Below are 19,973 nucleotides of genomic sequence, written 5' to 3' on the forward strand. Positions count from 1 at the left end.
GTGTTTGATTTAAATATGATTGTGTTTTATATTTTAAATATTTACACAATTTATTTATATATTTTAGTAAAGACTCCTCCAGAAGAAGCCATTGTGGCAAAACTCAGGACTGAGTTGGGGAGTAATGGAAATTCAGTAGTTTGCGTATTTGTACCATTGCACAGTTTGCACATATTTATTTATCAAGTCACATTGGAAAGCAAGACTGCAGAGCCACTATTTTGCAATGCTTTTTACAATCCAACACTACACTCGTCCGGGTACTTGTTTTTTCCTTTAATGCTGTTTGTTGCAAAACCTTATCTACCATGGACCCCTGAGGAAGGTTTGTTGTCCGAAACACGGACCGTGTCGGGTACCTCGATTGGTAATAAGGTTGTATATACCATTAGAGTTAAATAAACAGTGCCTGCATCTTTTGACATTGGAGTGCAGGGGGGAGGGGCGTTCTGTGGGTCTTCATGAAGGAATGATGCGAAAGACTTGATTGTTCCTGCTATTTTTCTTGTTAGTGGTTGTTGGTTTGTTGTGGCTTGTACTTATATATCTGAAAAAATTAATAAAAATGATTTCCCCCCACAAAAAAAATTCCAGAATTTTTTGGAGAATGTCTTTTATTCCCTAGTTCATGCTCTTCCACTAGAGCACTCCCCCTCAATTTCCATCATCAATGTCAAAATCATTTCCTTGTATTTCAAAGACAACATGGTGGGGAAGGGTATACTGTATAGCCTGCATAAAGCAGCAGTTACAAATCTAACCACCTTAAATGGGTTATTAGATGGGCCATTTCAGCCTTTATCTTCTGTCATTTCTTTTTTTTTTATTTCAATATATTGAAATAAATAAACACATGGAGGGGCATAATCAAAAGATAACATCTAAGTCCGTTTTGGGCCTAAGTTGCTAGTCACCCAAAGTCGTCTAAAGTCCATTCTCGAAAAATACATCCAAAATATATATTTTTTTTAAGAAAACCGTCTAATTATACGTCCAGCCGTTTGATTGGCCAGACCGCTAAGTCATCTATCTTTATAACCAATTCTTGTCCAAAAAATCATCCAAGTCAAAAATGCCTAGAACAAAACCTTTTGGACATGAGAGGGGCCAGCAAAGTGATGGACTTGAACACCCAGACATGGGAACACAGTAGTGGGGCACCTTACAGGGCACTGCTGCAAACTTCACAAAAAGGGTGCCATATAAACATCTCACCAGAACTCCTTTAAAGGTCATGGTGAGCCCCCCAAAACCTACTTGCCCCACCTGACTACAACTCCAATGGCCCCACACTACTTAAACTACCTCTGTGCTGCTCTACTAGGCTTTCCTATGCCAGGTGCTGATGTTCTGGAGGCATGTATGTATATTTTTATTCCGATTTTTATGGTCAGTGATCACTGGGGGAGTGTGTGAGGGTCTGCAGTGGTTATCTGGTAACTTTGGATACCTTCTGGGCACTTAGACCTGTTTTTACATCGCCTAAGTCACAACGTACAAGTTCTGTCCAGGCAGCCTCGTTAAACTTTCGGTTATACTTGCAGTACGACTAAGTCTAGGTCAGCCCACGTCTCGCCCAAATCCCGCCCTGACCACTCCTCCTAAAACGCCCCTTTCAGCTCTGGGCGTACAGCAGCACTTAAGAAGCCTAAGCTGTTTTTAAATACGTCTAAAACCTGTTTTGGTTATCGGCACTTGGACGACTTGTCTTATTAATCATCCAAGTGCCGATTTAGACGGAATTTTAGACGTATTTCCGTTTTGATTATGAGCCTCATATTGAATGAAAGAAATAACAGAAAATAACCACAATGAGTAAGGAAATAACAAAGAAAAATCTGTTGTCATTTTCTATGTGACTATGAAGCATAACAAATCCATTCCAATTCCTTTCTTTTTATAGAAAAAGATCCTTGCTAGCAATGAAGAAATTAGGTCTTACCTGCTAATTTTCTTTTCTATAGCCCCACCAGACATGTGCAGAACTTCTGGGTTATGCTCATCAACCAGCAGATGGAGACAGAGAGAAAAGGGCACCTTTTGGCCTTAGATGCTCAGTATTTTGACCAACAAAAGCAATGAACTGTGTTTTCTGTTTTGAGTTGATGTATTAATAATATTCATCATAATATACTGCATGTAAAACACTTCAAAAACTGAAACTGTTACAGAAAACAAAGTAAAAAATGAGGAGAGTTTGACTGTTGATTTTCTAGAGCACCCAACCTAATGTTGGAGGAGACCTAACCATAGTTTTCCATGGGGCTAGGGCAGCAGAAACAGTTCTAGACTTTTGAAACTAGTCTATTTTTGATAAATGAAAAATAAGTGGAATCTTCATGTTGACCCCTGATACAATGGTGAGCTTTTACAAAGGTGTGCTGCTGCCTATAGGAATAGAACAAGTGGTATGGCAGCACACCTTTTTAAAAGGACCTAAATGGGAACTAGAAAAGGCCAGTCTCACGCAGCTGATATAAATGTAAAAGACTGGAGCAGTCAGGTCTCCCGGATCAAGACAAAAAGTGCAAAGACAGAAATTTAGCTTGAATGTTTATATTCATGAATAACTAAAACCTGCACAGAGTGGAGGATGGACCTTCATCTTTGTTGGGTAAATTGGATGTGACGCTTTTGAATGACAGTTTTTGCTGAATTAGATTGCAACATAAGCTCATTTATTTTGTCTTTTTGTTGAGTGGACAACCTGAGGACTCCAGATGCAGGCTGAAACATGATCTATTTTCTTGTTCCACTTCCCATTTTTGTCATTAAAGGTTTTAGTTTGAAGGTCTGATCTTCTCTGCTCTTTTGGTTTTTCCTTTTGGGTCTTTATCTACCACCATTTACAGTGTTTATGTGGCAAAGAGTACTACAGAGAGAAGAAAAATAGATTTCTAATATTTCATTATCTGTTGACTTGATGCACTGTAGTAAGGTCTTTAGAATGCCCTCAGTTCTCTTTCATGAAAATGAAGGTAGAAGGCCTGAAGCATGAATACTTCACCAGCAAAAATTACCTCAGGTGGGCAGGCTGAGCCAGCAGACAAGGCTCGTGCTTTAGCCTAGTCTCTCTGAAATAAACTCTGCTGCCAGCCCAAACAGGGCTTCTGACATAAGCTTGATTGGGACTATCTAAAAAATAGGAAAACATCCTTCCTTGTGGTGCAGATGCAAACTCCCACCTGTAGCCCCAAACAAATGAGTTTGAAGCTCTTCTAATGTAGCACAGTAAATTACAGCAGATAAAGACCTAAATGGTCCATCCAGTCTGCCCAATAGTTATAGTTTGGGACTGCAGTTTCTATAGTTTGTATAATGTTGTCATCCATTTTAACAATTTTTTTTAGGGTATTAACTATTTTAATAGTGATAAATTGAGGATCATAAGAAGATTATGCATTTAAAAAAATAAAATAAAATTTCTTTCCTTTCTTTTTTATGTGAATGGAGTTCTTTTCAAAATTGTTTGCATTTGTATATTGTAAACCGCTTTTATCCTTTTTTGGGCTGTATACACGGTATATAAAGTTTTTAATAAACATAAACATCTTTTTTCTTGACCATAGAAGTCTACCTGGTACTATTCTTAGGTTCGAATTGCTGGAGTTACTGTTGAAGCTTACTCCAGAAATTCAAACTATCTTGTCATTTGAGGGATACAGACTGTAAAAGTCTGCTCAGCACTGTCCTCATGTTCCAAATTACTGGAGTTCCCATCAAAGCCCTTCCCAACCCATCCTAAACCAAATTGCCATATACAGGACACAGACTGTGCAAATTTGCCCAGTGCATGCCTTAATTCTTCAATTTATACCATTCATTTTCTAATTAGAGATTTTCTGTATTTTAATTTGAATGTTTTGAGCTGAAGCAACAACTTCTCATCCAATTACTTAAACTTCTTACAGAGAAAAAGAAAAAAATGGTGGTGAATAATGGAGGAAAAGGTCAGGGGAGGAGGAGAACTTATTATACTCCAAGTATCATTCTTGCTCCAGGTCCAATTCAATTGCTTTAAGGTCTTCAATTGCCTTATGGTCATCTTTTTTTTTTTTTTTTAATCTTTTTAATGGAGCTTAAAATCTCAATTTTTAACACATGCACAGTTCTCCAACTGTGACAGGAACTGCCTCAGTAACCTGTTTAGAAGCTACAGAGTTGGTCCGTCAACCTCCACTGGAGACAGAGAAATACTGAGTATCTAAGTATGTACAGTGCGGGCAAAGAATACAGGACTTCTTTTTTCTCTCCTGTTGGTTCATGGGAACAACTTACAGGTTCTGGACTGGTCTGGTGAAGACACTATGGATAGAGGAAATTTAATAACTTATTTGTGACTGAAATGTCATAAATGTAATTAAATCCATTAACACTGTTTTCCTCACTCACATGTAGATAAGCTCTGACTCGCGCCGTACCAGCATATGCTTCTCATGGATCAGCTTAAACCACTCAACCAAGAGATTGTCCTCTTCATTTTCTGCATATAAACCCAGAGAAGGAGAAATTAGGTTCTTACCTGCTAATTTTCTTTCTTTTAGTCTCTCCAGACCGGCACAGCTCACTAATGGGTAATAGCTCAGCATGACCAGCAGGTGGAGACTGAGACACAAACTTTTGGCTGAAGTACAAGTGGTTTGTGCTTTCCCCAAATACTATCAGTCTGCTGAATAGCCAAGCAGAACCAATAAACTAACTGTGAATTATAACAGCAACAACACTCCTAGAAGGAGAGAAAACAACAAAAAGAAACATTGTTGGATATTGAATAGGATAAGGACCTTGTGAAATGTCCCCACAGCTCCACAGCTATGCCAGACGAACCAAAGGCCACTGTTCTTTTTTTTTTTTTTTGTAAGCTCCCCAATATTCCAACCCCCCCCCAAAAAAAACCCACACTCTTTATACGACTCCCGAACAACACAGACAGGATGGGGGCTGTGCCGATCTGAGGAGACTAAAAGAAAGAAAATTAGCAGGTAAGAACCTAATTTTTCCTTCTTTAATCATCTCTCCAGACTAGCACAGCTCAATGATGGGACGTACCAAAGCAGTACCCATCATGGGTGGAACCACTTGAAGGGCTGCCACAAGCACACGCTCCCCGAACACCGCGTCCCGACGTGCCTGAACATTCACACGATAGTGCCGCACAAAGGAACGGAGTGAAGACCATACCGCTGCTTAACAGATATCTACCAGAGGCATCAGAGAAGACTCCGCCCAAGAAGCTGCCTGACCCTGAGTAGAATGAGCTTTCAGAAATTCTGGAACATGCTTCTTTTGAAGAAGATACGCTGAAGCTCTAGTCTCCTTGATCCAGTGCACAATGGTAGCTTTGGAAGCACCTTCTCTTCTACGAGGACCCATCAGGAAGACAAAAAAGACAATCCGACATCTGGACCACCTGGGTCCACTGAACATAAGAGCGAAGGACCCTACAAGCATCCAATTTGTGCAACTGTCTCTGCTCCAAAGTGTACTCCTGACTACCCAAGACTGGGAGGGCCACGGACTGGTTGATATGCAAAGGTGAAATCACCTTCAGCAGAAAAGAAGGAACTGGTTGCAGCACGACGCAATCCCTAGAAAACTCCAGGGAGGCCTACAAGAGAAAGCCTGCAACTCAGAAATGCATCTCGCAGAAGTAATGGCCACCAAGAAGATCGCCTTAAGAGTAAGGTCCTTCAGGGTGCAGGAGCCTAGAGGTTTAAAAGGAGGGTGCACGAGCATGGACAGCACCAGACTGAGACCCCAGGCTAGAACCGAAGGCCGCACTGGAGACTGGAGCAATTTGGCCACCTTCAAAAAACGAATCACATCCGGCAAAGAGGTCAAATATCTATCATGTAGCAAACTGCAAAATGTAGACAAAGCCACCAGCTAAACCTGAAGGGAGAACTAGGCAAGACATCTGTCCAGGCCAACCTGCAAGACAACCAAGATGTGAAGCAAAGAAGCGCAAAGGGGAACCATGCCCCATGCAGAACACTATTCCTCAAAGATACGCCAAACACACACAAAAGCCAGAGAGTTAGAAAGTCTCCATGAACCCAAGAGAGTGGAGATCACCTTATCTGAATAACCCTTCTTACTTAGGCGTTTCCTTTCAAGAACCAAGCTGTAAGACAAAAGGGACCTGGATTGAACATGGGAATGGGACCCTGTGTCAGAAGGTTGGGCAAGAGGGGCAGCAGAAGAGATCTGCCACAAGAAGATGAACCAGATCTGTGTACCACAAGCACCTGGGCCAGTCCAGAAACACCAGGATCATGCAGCCGAGGCACCAAGCAATGCAAAGGACTTTGCCCACCATCGGCCACAGGGGAAACATGTACAGGAGATCCTCCATTGGCCAAGACTACATCAGAGCATCCAGCCTGAAGATCTCTGCACCGACTGAAGAACCATGGTGCTTTGGCGTTGACACTCGTAGCCATCAGGTCCATGACCGGCCAGCTCCAAGCCTGCACAATCAACTTGAAGGCAGCAGGACTGAGACACCATTCGCCATGACAATTGAGGAAGTCTGCCTGGACATTCTCTGCTCCCGCAATGTGAGAAGCCGATAGGTCCAGTAGGTGAGCCTCTGCTCAAGCCATGAGCAAAGAAGCCTCCTAAGCCACCAGATGACTCTTGGTTCCCTCCTGACGATTGACGTAAGCTTCCACCGTGACACTGTCCAAGAGAACCTAAACTGACTTGCCCATCAGCAACATCTGGAATGCTAGCAATGCCAACCAGATGGCTCTGGTCTCCAGAACATTGATTGATCAAGATGCCTCCTATAGAGTCCAGCTGCCCTATGCCGAGCGACCAAGACATTGAGCTCCCCAACCGAGGAGACTGGCGTCCGTGCCAAGCACTGTCCACTGAGGCTGATCCAGACTCACTCCCTGCACCATATTGGAAGACTGCAGCCACTAACGGAGGTTCGATGAACCAGGCCCCGAAGAGTAACTGGTGAGTCCAAATCGTGCATCTGAGGTGACCACCGCTGAAGAAGAGCATACTGAAGTGGCCGCATGTTAGCCCGAGCTCACCGAACCATATCTAGGGAGGCCGCCATCGACCCCAAGACCTGGAGAAAGTCCTGTGCCCAAGCTTCGGGATGCCATCAGAAGGCGAATCTGCGACTGCAATTTGTACACATGGGCCTCTGGAAGGAAGACCTTCCCCAGACCAGTGTTGAAGAGAACTCCGAGGTACTTCAGGCACTGAGATGGAGTCAACTGGCTCTTGAACAGGTTGACCACCCATCCCAGTAACTGCAGGAACTCCACAACCCAAGTTGTAACCCAGGAGCTTTCCTGAAAGGATTTCGCTCGAATCAACCAGTCATCTAGATAGGAATGAACCAGAATGCCCCCCTTGTGTAAAATTGTCGCCATTACCACCATAATTTTGGTGAATGTCTGCGGAGCCATGGCCAGACCAAAAGGATGTGCACAAAACTGTTACTGCTTTCCCAAGATCGCAAAGCGAAGGAACCGCTGATGGGATGCCCAAATTGGAACATGCAGGTAGGCCTCCGTCAGATTGAGAGGTCAGGAATTCCCCCAGATGAACCGCCAGAATGACCAATCTCAGGAGTCTCCATATAAAAAGACGGAACCTGGAGCACCCTGTTGACACCTTTCAGATCTAGGATGGGCCGAAAAGACCCCTCTTTCTTGGGCACCACAAAGTAAATGGAATACCTGTAGGTACGACACTCCCAAGTAGGCACTGGAACTACCGCTTTGAGGTCAATCAGCTGCTGCAGGGTCTGACGAAAGGCCCACTTCTTCCAAGCTGCCTAACAAGGAAAAGCGAGGAAATGATCTGGCAAGGGTCAGGAAAACTCCAGAACATAACCATCCCAAATCACCTCCAGGACCCACTGATCCGATGTGATATTGGTCCATCCCTGGTAAAACTCTCGCAACCAGGTGCCCACCGGCACCAGGGGAAGGGCCTGCAAGGAGGAATGATAGGATTGTTCTGAGTGGGTGGCAGAGGGGTTGCCAGTGGTGTCACACACACACCCCGGCGGGCTCCCCAAAAGGACTGCATGCAGAGAAAGAAACGGCCCTTGGAAGACCTGGAACAGAAAAAGCGCCACCCACCAGGGCAGTAATAACAAAAATCACGCAAAAACTGACGCAAGACCTGCCCCAAAAAATTCCCCCAAGGCCTGCAGCAGCAAAGAGGCCTGAATCGCCCCAGCTGCTAAAGCAGGCAAGCCAGCAGCAGCAGTAAAAGAGTCCCCAGGACTATCTGCGCTATGGGAAACCTTTTTTCCCTGTCAACAGCTGGGGAAATCCCTGCGTGGGCAGTAGGGGAAGCCCGGGCTTCCCTCCTGCCTTCTGCCAACGCACAAAGCACTCATGAAGGGATGCTCACCAGCATCCGAAGCCAATGAAGATTTCCCTTTATGGTGGCTGGCACACTGCAAACACAGGCTGGCCACAACGACCTTGTGGAGAATATACCCATAGACTTTGGAGCCTTGGGTGAGAAGCTGAGGCGGACGGGAGCACAGGTGGTCTTCTCATCGATCCTCCCAGTTAGAGGCAAGGGAAGAGCCAGAGATGAGCGCATCCAGAGGACCAACGAGTGGGTACACGGATGGTGCAGGGAGATGAACTTCGGATTCCTGAACCATAGAGAGGCACTACAGGGACTTCAGGGACCAGACGGACTTCATCTAACCAGCAGAGGTAAGAACGTCTTCGGACACCGACTAGCCCGTCTGCTTCGAAGGGCTTTAAACTAGGTAAGTTGGGGGAGGGTACCTGTGCAGTAGGTAACTATCCTGAGGAGGAGAGTCACAGTTCCACTTCTGAGTCCGAGGTAAGTGCTCACTTTGCTAACAATACCAAGTCCGAGGTAAGTACTCACACTGCAAATAATTCTGAGTCCGTAATAAATACTCACATTGCAAACAATTCATTAGGGGGCAAACTAACTCGGATGGGTAACTCCCCACAGGGTTTCATCACAAGGCATGGAGGGCTATGTATGTCAATGCACAAAGTTTAGGCAATAAAATCCTGGAACTGAAGACCGAGATAATAAATGCTGACCTATATGTGGTGGCGATTTCCGAAAGTTGGTTTACGGACTCTCATGGGTGGGATATGGCTATACCGGGTTACAACTTACTTCGTCAAGACAGAGAGGGCAAGTTAGGAGGAGAGGTAGCGCTATACACTAGGGAGGACATTAAAACTACGAGAATCACGGAGGTTAAGTACTCCGGGGAATCCCTCTGGGTAAACCTAGCCAGAGGCAAAGAAAAGTGTCTGTATCTTGGTATAATATACAGACCACCAAGACAGCTGGAAAACAAAGACATAGAATTAATCCAAGACATAGAGAATATCACTTTAAGGGGGGACACTGTACTGCTAGGGGACTTCAACATGCCGGATGCAGATTGGAACAGGCTCACAGCGACAACCAGTGCCGGCAGAAGGCTATTATCCACCATTAAAGGAGCACAACTCAAACAACTGGTATTGGAGCCCACTAGGGCACAAGCGATACTGGACCTGGTATTCACCAACGGAGAAAGCGTATCGGAGGTCTCGGTAGGCGATAAGTTAGCCTCCAGTGACCACAACATGGTATGGTTCAACCTCAAGAAAGATTTCACTAGATCAAGCACGACAACAAGAGTACTCAACTTTCGAGGCGCTGACTTCAAACGCATGGGAGATTTCGTCCATCACGCACTACAAATCCAAGCTGTGGCCAATAATGTGGAGGATATGTGGTCAACCTTGAAATCTACCTTACATGTAGCAACGAACCAATACATAAAATCAGCAAGCAAATGGCGAAGAAACAATAGACCCCAATGGTTCACCGCAGAGATCTCAGATCTCGTTAAAGAAAAGAAATTAGCATTTATTTCCTACAAACATTCAGAGACAAGGGAGGCTAAATTTGAATACATGGCCAAAATCTACAGCAGTGAAAGCGGCAGTCAGAGAGGCCATGCATCGAGCTGAGGTAAACCTAGCAAGGAACATCAAGAAGGGTGACAAATCCTTCTTCAGGTATATTAGTGACAGAAAAAGAAACACTGATGGGATAGTGCACCTTAGGAAATCAGATGGGAAGTATGTAGAATCAGATTCAGACAAAGCCGAACTACTAATTGAATACTTCTGCTCGGTCTTCACCTACGAGGCACCGGGGTCCGGTCCACAGTTGCAGGCAAAGCAAAGTTCAGAAGACCCATTTCGGGATTTTGAGTTTACTTCCGGAGACGTCTACAATGAATTATCAAGACTCAAGGTGAACAAAGCAATGGGGCTGGACAATCTACATCCCAGGGTGCTCAGTGAGCTCAGGGACGTCCTAGCAGAACCGTTATCCGTACTCTTCAATCTGTCCCTGAGCACGGGAATAGTGCCCTTGGACTGGAAAACAGCTAACGTCGTTTCTCTGCACAAAAAGGGTTGCAGGACAGAAGCTGCGAATTACAGACTGGTGAGTCTCACATCGGTAGTGAGTAAACTCATGGAAACACTCATCAAACGCAAATTAGACATGATACTAGACGAGGAGGAACTACGCGATCCCCACCAACATGGATTCACCAAGGGTAGGTTCTGTCAATCCAATCTCATCAGTTTCTTTGACTGGGTAACAAGGAAACTAGATTTGGGAGAATCCCTGGACGTCGTGTACTTGGACTTCAGCAAAGCCTTTGATAGCGTCCCCCACCGTAGACTATTGAGCAAGATGAAATCGATGGGATTAGGTGAAACACTTACAGCATGGGTCCACGATTGGCTGAGTGGTAGACTTCAGAGGGTGGTGGTTAATGGTACCATCTCTAAAACGTCGGAGGTGACCAGTGGGGTGCCGCAGGGCTCGGTCTTGGGCCCGATCCTTTTCAACATATTCGTAAGAGACATGACTCGGGGGCTTCAAGGTAAAATAGCATTATTCGCCGATGATGCCAAACTATGTAACATTGTGAGTAACGGCAGTCTGTCCGACAGCATGACGCAAGACCTGCTTTTATTGGAACTTTGGTCCTCGACCTGGCAGCTTAGCTTCAACGCTAACAAATGCAAGGTCATGCACCTTGGCAACAATAATCCGTGCAGAACGTACACATTAAATGGACTACAGCAGAACGGGATTTGGGGGTGATCATCAGTGAAGACATGAAAACGGCCAATCAAGTGGAGAAGGCTTCATCCAGGACTAGGCAAATACTGGGTTGTATCCGGAGAAACTTTGTTAATCGGAAGCCCGACGTCCTAATGCCTTTGTACAGAACCATGGTGAGGCCTCATCTGGAGTACTGCGTACAATTCTGGAGTCCACATTACTGTAAAGATGTGCTGAGAGTCAAGTTGGTACAGCGAATGGCCACCAGGATGGTCTCGGGGCTCAAAGATCTATCATACGAAGAAAGGCTGAACGAATTGCGGCTATACTCTCTCGAAGAGCATAGGGAGAGAGGAGACATGATTGAGATGTTTAAGTATGTCACTGGTCGTATCAAGGTAGAAGATGATATTTTCCTTCTTAAAGGACCCTCAGCCACAAGAGGACACCCGCTGAAAATAAAGGGCGGGAAGTTTCATGGCGACACCAAGAAATACTTCTTCACCGAAAGAGTGGTTGACAGCTGGAATAAGCTCCCAGTACAGGTGATCGAGGCCAGCAGCGTGCCAGATTTTAAGAACAGATGGGATGCTCATGTCGGATCTCTACGAGGGAAAGATCATCAGAGAGCGATTATCTAGGGGGGTGGGTCAATGGAGTGGGCAGATTCGATGGGCCTTGGCCTTTTTCTGCCGTCACTTTCTATGTTTCTATGAACACAATGAACACTCTGTCCTCTTAAAATTGCTCATTGCGAAAACTACTATTAGCTGAAAAATAAAAGTGTTGGTTAGCAATTAAATGCAATTTATCTCAATTGAAGGCTTCGCTTCAGACTGGCACTGCCTCAAGATTTTTTTTTTTCACAATGTAACTGTAAGGGATAGTTGAACAGACCCCACTAGCTCTCAAAGCTATATGCCTTGCTGGTATCGGTGGCAAGGCTTACAGCTGAGGCACCTTTATTGAAAAAAATTTAGGGGAAGGTAGGGGAAATGGGGGGAGGGACTCGACACATCAAGTGCGACACCCACAAGGTTGGCGGATCCCCAAAAGGGTCTCCCAAGCTCAATCCGGCACCACAGATGAGGAATAGAATGCCTAAACAAAATCAGGGAAGACTGCATAGGCTTACCACCTGCTGGAGACTGGGACTACCTGCTGGAGACTGAGAGCAGACTGATTGTATTTGGGAAAGCACAGCCCACTTGTACTTCAGCCAAAAGTTTGGGTCTCAGTCTCCACCTGCTGGTCATGGTGAGCTATTGCCCATCAGTGAGCTGTGCCAGTCTGGAGAGACGATTAAAGAATAGAGTTCTATTAAAGGGCAAGAGAAGCAGGTAGCTTGGTCCTCCTTTCTCCCTACACCTCACTTACTCAAGAGTGGTAGTATACCATCATACAGATAGGGCATAATTCTATCTTTTCCCAATTCCCCTAGAGAGAGGATATAGTCCTGTCTCTCCTGAAATAAAGGAGATAAAGCCCTCTTACCATTCTCAATGCTGCGTAGCTTCTCCTCCAGCTCTACTCCACGGTGCTCCAGCTCATCTAGTTCCTGCTCAATGGCCTCCATTTCCCCATGAATGTCCTCCTCCGGGATGTATTGATCTGCCTGCACCTAACAAGAAACAGGAGATTCCATCACCCTGCCATCACAGTTAATCTAAGAGTGCAAACACCCCTTCAGGAGAGGAAATCCCATACCTTGCGTTTGATGAGAGGGAAACCATGGCCTGGGGCAGGAGGACGTGCTGGTTTGGGTCCTTTCAAAGATTTTCTCTTTGCAGGTGAGGGAACAGGTGATTGTTTTCTGTTGAAAGGATTCTCTTTGCATGACATCTGGTAGGGGGATAAAAACACAAACTTCAGCAGCTGTTTAGGAAAGGCACTCACACAGAGCTGGAGTTTTTAAAAGGGCAGCAAGGAGGGTTGCTTTAGTATTAACAGACAGAAATGTGTATTTTTATTTAACTTAATGTTCATGAAGTGTATAGTTCTTGAAGTCATTTGGAGAAAACATGAATCCCTTGCAAGCTGTGTGCTGGTATGCCTTTTAACAGAACCATTTCTTGTTCACTCATTTTCTACTCTTATTATATAAAGTGTTTTCCTCTAAGCATTGTATCTCCTTGTCATGTGCTCAGCAACATAAGATTATGCCATTCTACCATTCTTTAAAAAAAAGACAGCGAAATCAGGAAGCTATTTGAAAATAGAGAGACTAACATTAGAGAGGTGCTGGCAGTTAAATTAATCCATATATTCCCTTGCTATCGATATAGGCAGTGGTGCTGAATATACATACTGAACAATAACCAGGCCAGCACTATGGGACCAGTTTCTATAAGTGGGTGCCTCCCAAAGGCAATATGGTGAGATCCTAGATTTCATTACAGAATACTAGTATAACCTAGCATCAATGCACCAACATGTACCAACATGTATGCAAACGCCTTGCATTGCTGATTTCATGCCAATTTTGGGAACCAACCTAAACCTGGAATTAATTTCTGTGTATAACAATGTTATGTAGGCAATTGGTGAGATCTCCATTCAAATGAGTAAGATTTTGCCTCCTCTAAGATTTAATTGCAGGTTCCTAGTAAAATATTTCATTATCCTAGTAAAGATGGTATTTACTGTATACTAAGATTTCAAATTGAGAGAGAAAACTCTTCAAAAAGGAAGATGGTCTTAACTGTCTTGGTTTCTTTGCTCACTGAAAATCCATATTGCATACTCCTCTAAACTGGATAAGTGGTTCACTGAGATTATTATATATAAAAAGAACAAAAGTTAAAATTTCATATCAATAAATATCACCTAGGTGAACCTAAGACTATTGAGTTTTTTAAGCTTTGATTCAATTGAATATGGAATCTCTTAAATTACGGTAGCTAAAATATGAGACATTATGTCCTTATAACATTTCTGTAGCGATGTCTGGTGTGAAGAGGAAGATCTGGGAGTCATCAGCATACAGGTAACATAGTAAATGATGGCAGATAAAGACCTGAATGGTCCATCCAGTCTGGCCATAAGTTATAACCATTAAAAAATACATGATTGCTTGGTTGGGAGTTATTTGAGCGTTTTCTATGGAAACTTACAGTTCTGCTTCTGTGTTTTGATTTTGCGAGTGCATTCTCTGCACTGTGGTTTATTGTTCTATTTGCATGACTTTAGCACGCTGTTCTGTGTAGTATGGTTTCTTTTTGGAACTGAATAAAGATGATTATAAAGAAAAAAAAAACCCATGATTAAATTAACTTGTCCCTTCTTTGATATTTCTGGGCCATAGACTGTAAAGTCTGGTATTATCCTAAGTTCCAAATGCTGAAGTTGCCGTCCAAGCTCACTTCAGCCTATCCAACCATCCCATTGTTTGCAGGATATCTACCGTAAAGTCTGGCCAGTAACATCCTCATGTTCCATATTAGTGTAGTTCCCATTGATGCCCACCCCAACCTACACTGAATCACCATATATGGACACAGACCGTGCAGGTATGTCCAATACCGGCCTTAGTTCTTTAATTTACATCCTTTTTTTTTCTAATTAGAAATCCTCTAATTTTATCCCATGCTTTTTCGAATTCCACCACCATTTTCCTCTCCACCACTTCCCTCAGGAGGGCATTCCAGGCATCTATCCACCCTCTCCGTGAAGAAGAATTTCTTAACATTGCTCCTAAGTCTTCCTCCCTGTAATCTCAAATTATGTCCTCTAGTTTTACCATTTTGTAAAGATTTGGTTCTATATTAATAACTTTCAAGTATTTAAACGTCTGTATCATATCTCCCCTGTCCCTCCTCTCCTCCAGAGTATACATATTTAGATCTTCCAATCTCTTCTCGTACTTCTTTTTATTCAAACCCCTTACCATTTTCGTTGCCTTCCTCTGGACCGCTTCAAGTCTTTTTATATCCTTCATCAGATATGGCTTCCAAAACTAAACACAATACTCAGGGAATCAACACCTCCCTTCTTCTACTGGTTACTCCTCTTTCTATACAGCCTAGCATCCTTCTAGCTACAGCCACCATATTATCACACTGTTTAGATGTCTTTAGATCCTCAGACACAATCACCCCAAGGTCCCTATCTCCATCTATGCTTATTAGCCTCTCACCTCCCAGCATATACGGTTCCCTTGGATTTTGTTCTTCTAACTTTGCAGATCCTTTTTCATGTTTTTCACTCCCTCCGAAGTGTCCACTCTCTTACAAATCTTGGTATCATCCGCAAAAAGGCTAACCCTACCTTCTAACTCTTCAGCAATGTCGCTCACAAACATATTGAACAGCACTGATCCTTGAGGCACTTCACTACTCACCTGACCCTTCTCTGAGCGAATTCCATTTACCACTACCCTCTGGTGTCTGTCCATCAACCTGTTTCTAATCCAGTTCACCACTTTGAAAGCCATGGGAGGAGATCAGTGTACCGAGGGAGTGGGTAACAGGGAAAAAAGGAGAAGGCCCAAGACAGAACCTCGAGATACACCGATTGACAGTGGGATAGCAGTGCAGGAGGATTAACCATTGCATACACTGAAAGTGCAATGGAAGAGATAGGAAGAAAACCAGGAGAAAACAGAACCCTGGATTCCCAGAGAGGACAGGTGGTGATGAATAGTATCAAAGACAGCAGATAGATCAAGAAGGATGAGGATAGATTAGAGACCATTGGATCTGGCCAGGAACAGGTCATTAGAGACTTTAGCAAGGGTAGTTTCTGTGAAATTGAGTGAGCAAAAGCCCGATTGAAGTGGGTCAAGAATACCTTGAGATGAAAGGAAGTCCAGCAATGGCGGTGAACAGCACATTCAAGTAGCTTGGCTAAGAAGGGGAGGAGGGAGATGTGGGGTCTAATGAGGATTTATTGAGGAGAGATGCGACTATGGCATGTTTGAAGACATCAGGAACAGTTGCAGTGGAGAATGATAGGTTGAAGATGTGACAGATAGGAGGGACAACAGTGAATGAGATAGCACTGAGTAGGTGGGTGGGAATCGGATCAGAGGAACAGATAGTGGGTTTGGAGGAGGAGAGAAGATGTGCAGTTTCCTCTTCAGTGATTTCAGAAAAGGAGGAAAAGGTGGCAGGGGTTGAAGGAATGTTGGTAGAGTGGACAGTTAGAAGGGGGCATGTGGGGAGAGGAGGGGAGGGGATCTGGTTGGGAACTCAAGGTGAATCATGTGAATTTTGTCATAGAAGAACTCTGTCATCATTTGGGGGAGCAGTGAAGGGTGGAGGCAGGTGGGGGCAATCTACAAAATCATGAACTCATCCTAGAAAAAGTGCTACATACCTCATTGCTGAATATCACTATGGTCACCTTCGAAGTACTCCCCTTGGGAAGCTATGCACCGACGCCAGCACTTAGTCCACCCTTCAAAGCAGTTTTGGAAATTTTATTTATTCAATTTTCTATACCATTCTCCCAAGGGAGCTCAGAAAAGTTTACATGAATTTATTCAGGTACTCAAGCATTTTTCCCCGTCTGTCCCGGTGGACTCACAATCTAACTAATGTACCTGGGGCAATGGGGGGATTAAGTGACTTGCCCAGAGTCACAAGGAGCAGCGGGGCTTTGAACCCACAACCCCAGAGTGCTGAGGCTGTAGCTTTAACCACTGCGTCACACACTCCACACTCTTTTTCTGGATAGCCATCAGAGGCGTTGTATTACCCTTGATGTCCTGAATGTCATAAAAATGTCTTCCTTTCAATATTTCCTTTATCTTTGGGTAAAGAAAAAAGTAACTGAGGGTCAAATCAGGTGAGTGGGGAGGGTGTTCCAATACAGCTATTTATTTACTGGCTAAAACTTCTCTCACAGACAGTGTGTGAGCTGGTGCATTGCTGTGATGCAAGAGCCATGAGGGATCATTTTTGCACACACCTCTCTCACGCTAAGATTTTCAGTTAAGATTTTCCTGTTTCTCTAACGATGTTTACTTGGTCTGCTATGCTTCTTACAGTCAGTTGATGATTTTGATGCACAATTCAATTAATTTTTTGTAATGTTTTATCAGTTCTGCTTGTTAATGCCACTCTAACCTCTCTTCATCAGTGACGCTTTCTCTCCCCTCAGAAAAATGTTTAATCCATTTGTACACTGCAGTTTTCTTCATGGTATTATCCCCATAAACTTGGACTAACATGTCCCTGATTTCACTTCCACTCCTGCCAAGTTTAACAAGAAACACAAAAACATGTAACAACAATAATGAATGTCACTCAGCAAGACACCACCACACGTCGACATGAACACAGCTGTGAGACACTGATATACTAAGATTATGAAACCTTACTAAACTGTTTGTACAGTGCTGCCAATGTAAGTACACGGTGGCAAGTTCATGAACTTAATTGTCAAACCTCATAGGTAAGGCTAAATTGGTAGGTAATGTATGAACTGATGCACAATCCAGTGGAAAAGTGATCACACTAGAGCTAAATTATAGTCTTTATTTGCCAAATCGACAAGAAAGTTTATTATCAACCAATCAGCTACCTAAAGAGGAACCACTATATTATTTTACACAAAGTGGACCAAGAATTATCAGTAAAAACTGACAAGATTAGCAGACCTACATGCCAAAATAAGGTGGATTCCTACTACCACTTTAATAGTGGTTTTCATTCTTGAGCTGGCCAAGAACTAGACTTTGGTTTGCTCCAAAAGGGATCTTGGGATGAAGTGAGGGGAAATGGGGTTAAAAGATCAGGGTGCTTTCTTTGTCAATAAAGAAACCAAGGACAGAAAGAATAAAGGTGAAGAGGGTATATACATCTCCTTTCGGGGTTAGCTTTGGTCTATACTGACTACATTTCTGGATATTGTTGGGAGGAGGAGGAGGGAGATTGCCTATTGAGGAGTGATTGCTATTATTTCTCCAGATAAAGCAAATGTTCAAATGCATCCATAGTTGGTGGGAGGGGCAGAAATATTCCACATTATCTTAACGCCTTTATGATTATAATCCATATCCTAATGGAGCTGTGACCCTAATGTTATATGCTCTTCTACTTGCCAATTACTAGAGGTGGAAGTTTAGCCTACCAGAATATTGCTGTTTACTGATGAGTCCATTTTATTACATAGAACATACATGGTATTAATTCCTTGATTAAAAGAACATTTTTACTGTGCTGCGACACCAGGAAGTGGGAATTGCATTTCTACAAGAAACCCACATGATGGATTTAGAACAGAGGTTCCCAACAAGTGGTATACGCACTCCAGGAGATACACGTATCAGTAGCAGAGGGTACATGGTGCCAGCATATCTCCAACTGTTGTCACCACCGTTCTGTCTCTCCTCCCAACTAGCAGCAGCATACTCTTTTGTAACTTACCTGCACAGATGCCGGCATCCCTCCGGCAGCTTCATGGCCTTTTATAGGCTGCACCCACCTCCGAGAAAAGAGGAAGTTGTATTATTGAAGGCGGGCCTGGCTTAGCAAACAACCTGAGGCTGCAAGAGGGAATCACTGAACTAATACTGGCAGCTGTAAAGGCAAATTATAATAAAAGAGAGATGTTGCTAGTCAAGGAGAGGAAGGGAAAAGGGAGCGGTGGTAGTGCTGCTAGTTGGAAGAGAGGAAGAAGGTGATGCAGCTAGTCAGGAGAGGGTTGCTGCTGCACCTGGGAGGGGAGAGAGAGAGGTGCTGCAGCTAGTCTGGAGGGGGAAGAGAGAGGTGCCGCCGCTAGACTCAGACCCATGCGGGGGGAAGGGGGGTGGTTGTTGCCACCCATGGAATCAGGGGGAGCTGGAAGCTGGAGGGAAGGCCAGGGAGAGAGAATGCTGGACTTGTGGGAGGGAGGGGGTGCAGTCTGACTGGCTGAGGCTGGAGCTGGTGAGAAGGGAAGAGAGAGAGGGTGCTGGCCACATAGGGTGTGGTGGGGAGTTGGAAGGAAGGGAAGAGAGAGGGTGCTGGCCCCTCACAAACTGCCAGGGGTAGCTGGGGTCAGAGAAGGACATAAGAAGAAGAACAGGCAGATATTTTTCCTTAAAACTGGACCCTTAGGGGGTGTTGGACCAGCAGGGAGGAGGAGAGAGAAGGGAAGGGAAGGTACAGAGATGAAAGATGGATGGAGAAAGAAGAAAATGTCAAATGGACAGGAGACCCTAGCAAGCAAGTTAACAGAAGACAAATGGAAACCAAAGCCTAGGATCAACATGATTTGAATAATAAAATGGCCAGACAACAAAAGGTAGAAAAAATAATTTTATTTTCTATTTTTTGATTACATCATATTTGAAATGTATATCATGCCAGAGCAGGTGTTAGACAGCAAGCCTGAGCTAGGACTTAATAATATTTGTTTTGTTTACACTTGACAGCGTCGGTGTGGGGTTGGAGAGGACAAAGTGGGATGGGGTGGGTAAAGAGGCTGCAAAATAAACCCACCAGCTAATTTTGATTTTTATCATCTCTCCTGACATGCGCATCTGTGAATACATAGTCATGTGGAGGTGGCAGGCTGACAAAATGATGCCTGGATGGATAATAGAGCTCTTGTCTATAAGGTGCAAGATATTTATGTGACTGTTCTGTAGCTGGAACAGATTGCACTTTGGACAATGCTGTCATGGAATCAATATGTTTCTTTATCTCTTCAGTAGACTCTTCTATGCAATTCCTGAAAAAGTCTCCTCGTATACATGGGACATTTGACAGTCAGTCTTGGACATTGGGCTCTACGTCAGAAACACAGAGCAATTCCTGCTTGCACATAGCAATAAAAACTGCTGATGTTCTAGACAAGATGTCAAAAGTGTCAAAGGCAGATCTCACCATGTATTCCTTGTTTCCAAGAAGTCTTTGGTGAGGTGTTGG

The 19,973-nt window shown here is 44.0% G+C and overlaps 1 protein-coding gene across 4 annotated transcripts in view; it reads right to left on the reverse strand.

Annotated features, from left to right (window-relative positions):
- The window catches only part of MICALL1 (MICAL like 1), a 108,646-nt gene that overhangs the window by 47,939 nt on the left and 40,734 nt on the right, over window positions 1–19,973 (reverse strand). For all 4 annotated transcript variants that reach the window (XM_033929562.1, XM_033929560.1, XM_033929561.1 and 1 more), the window contains exons 10-12: window positions 12,826–12,960; window positions 12,613–12,739; window positions 4,393–4,483 (exon numbers count right to left, since the gene is read on the reverse strand). In XM_033929562.1, the coding sequence (XP_033785453.1) occupies window positions 4,393–4,483; window positions 12,613–12,739; window positions 12,826–12,960 (353 nt within the window). The remainder of the gene's footprint in view (window positions 1–4,392; window positions 4,484–12,612; window positions 12,740–12,825; window positions 12,961–19,973) is intronic.

Source organism: Geotrypetes seraphini, chromosome 2 (genome assembly GCF_902459505.1).
Source record: "Geotrypetes seraphini chromosome 2, aGeoSer1.1, whole genome shotgun sequence".
In the NCBI taxonomy this organism is placed as follows: domain Eukaryota; kingdom Metazoa; phylum Chordata; class Amphibia; order Gymnophiona; family Dermophiidae; genus Geotrypetes; species Geotrypetes seraphini.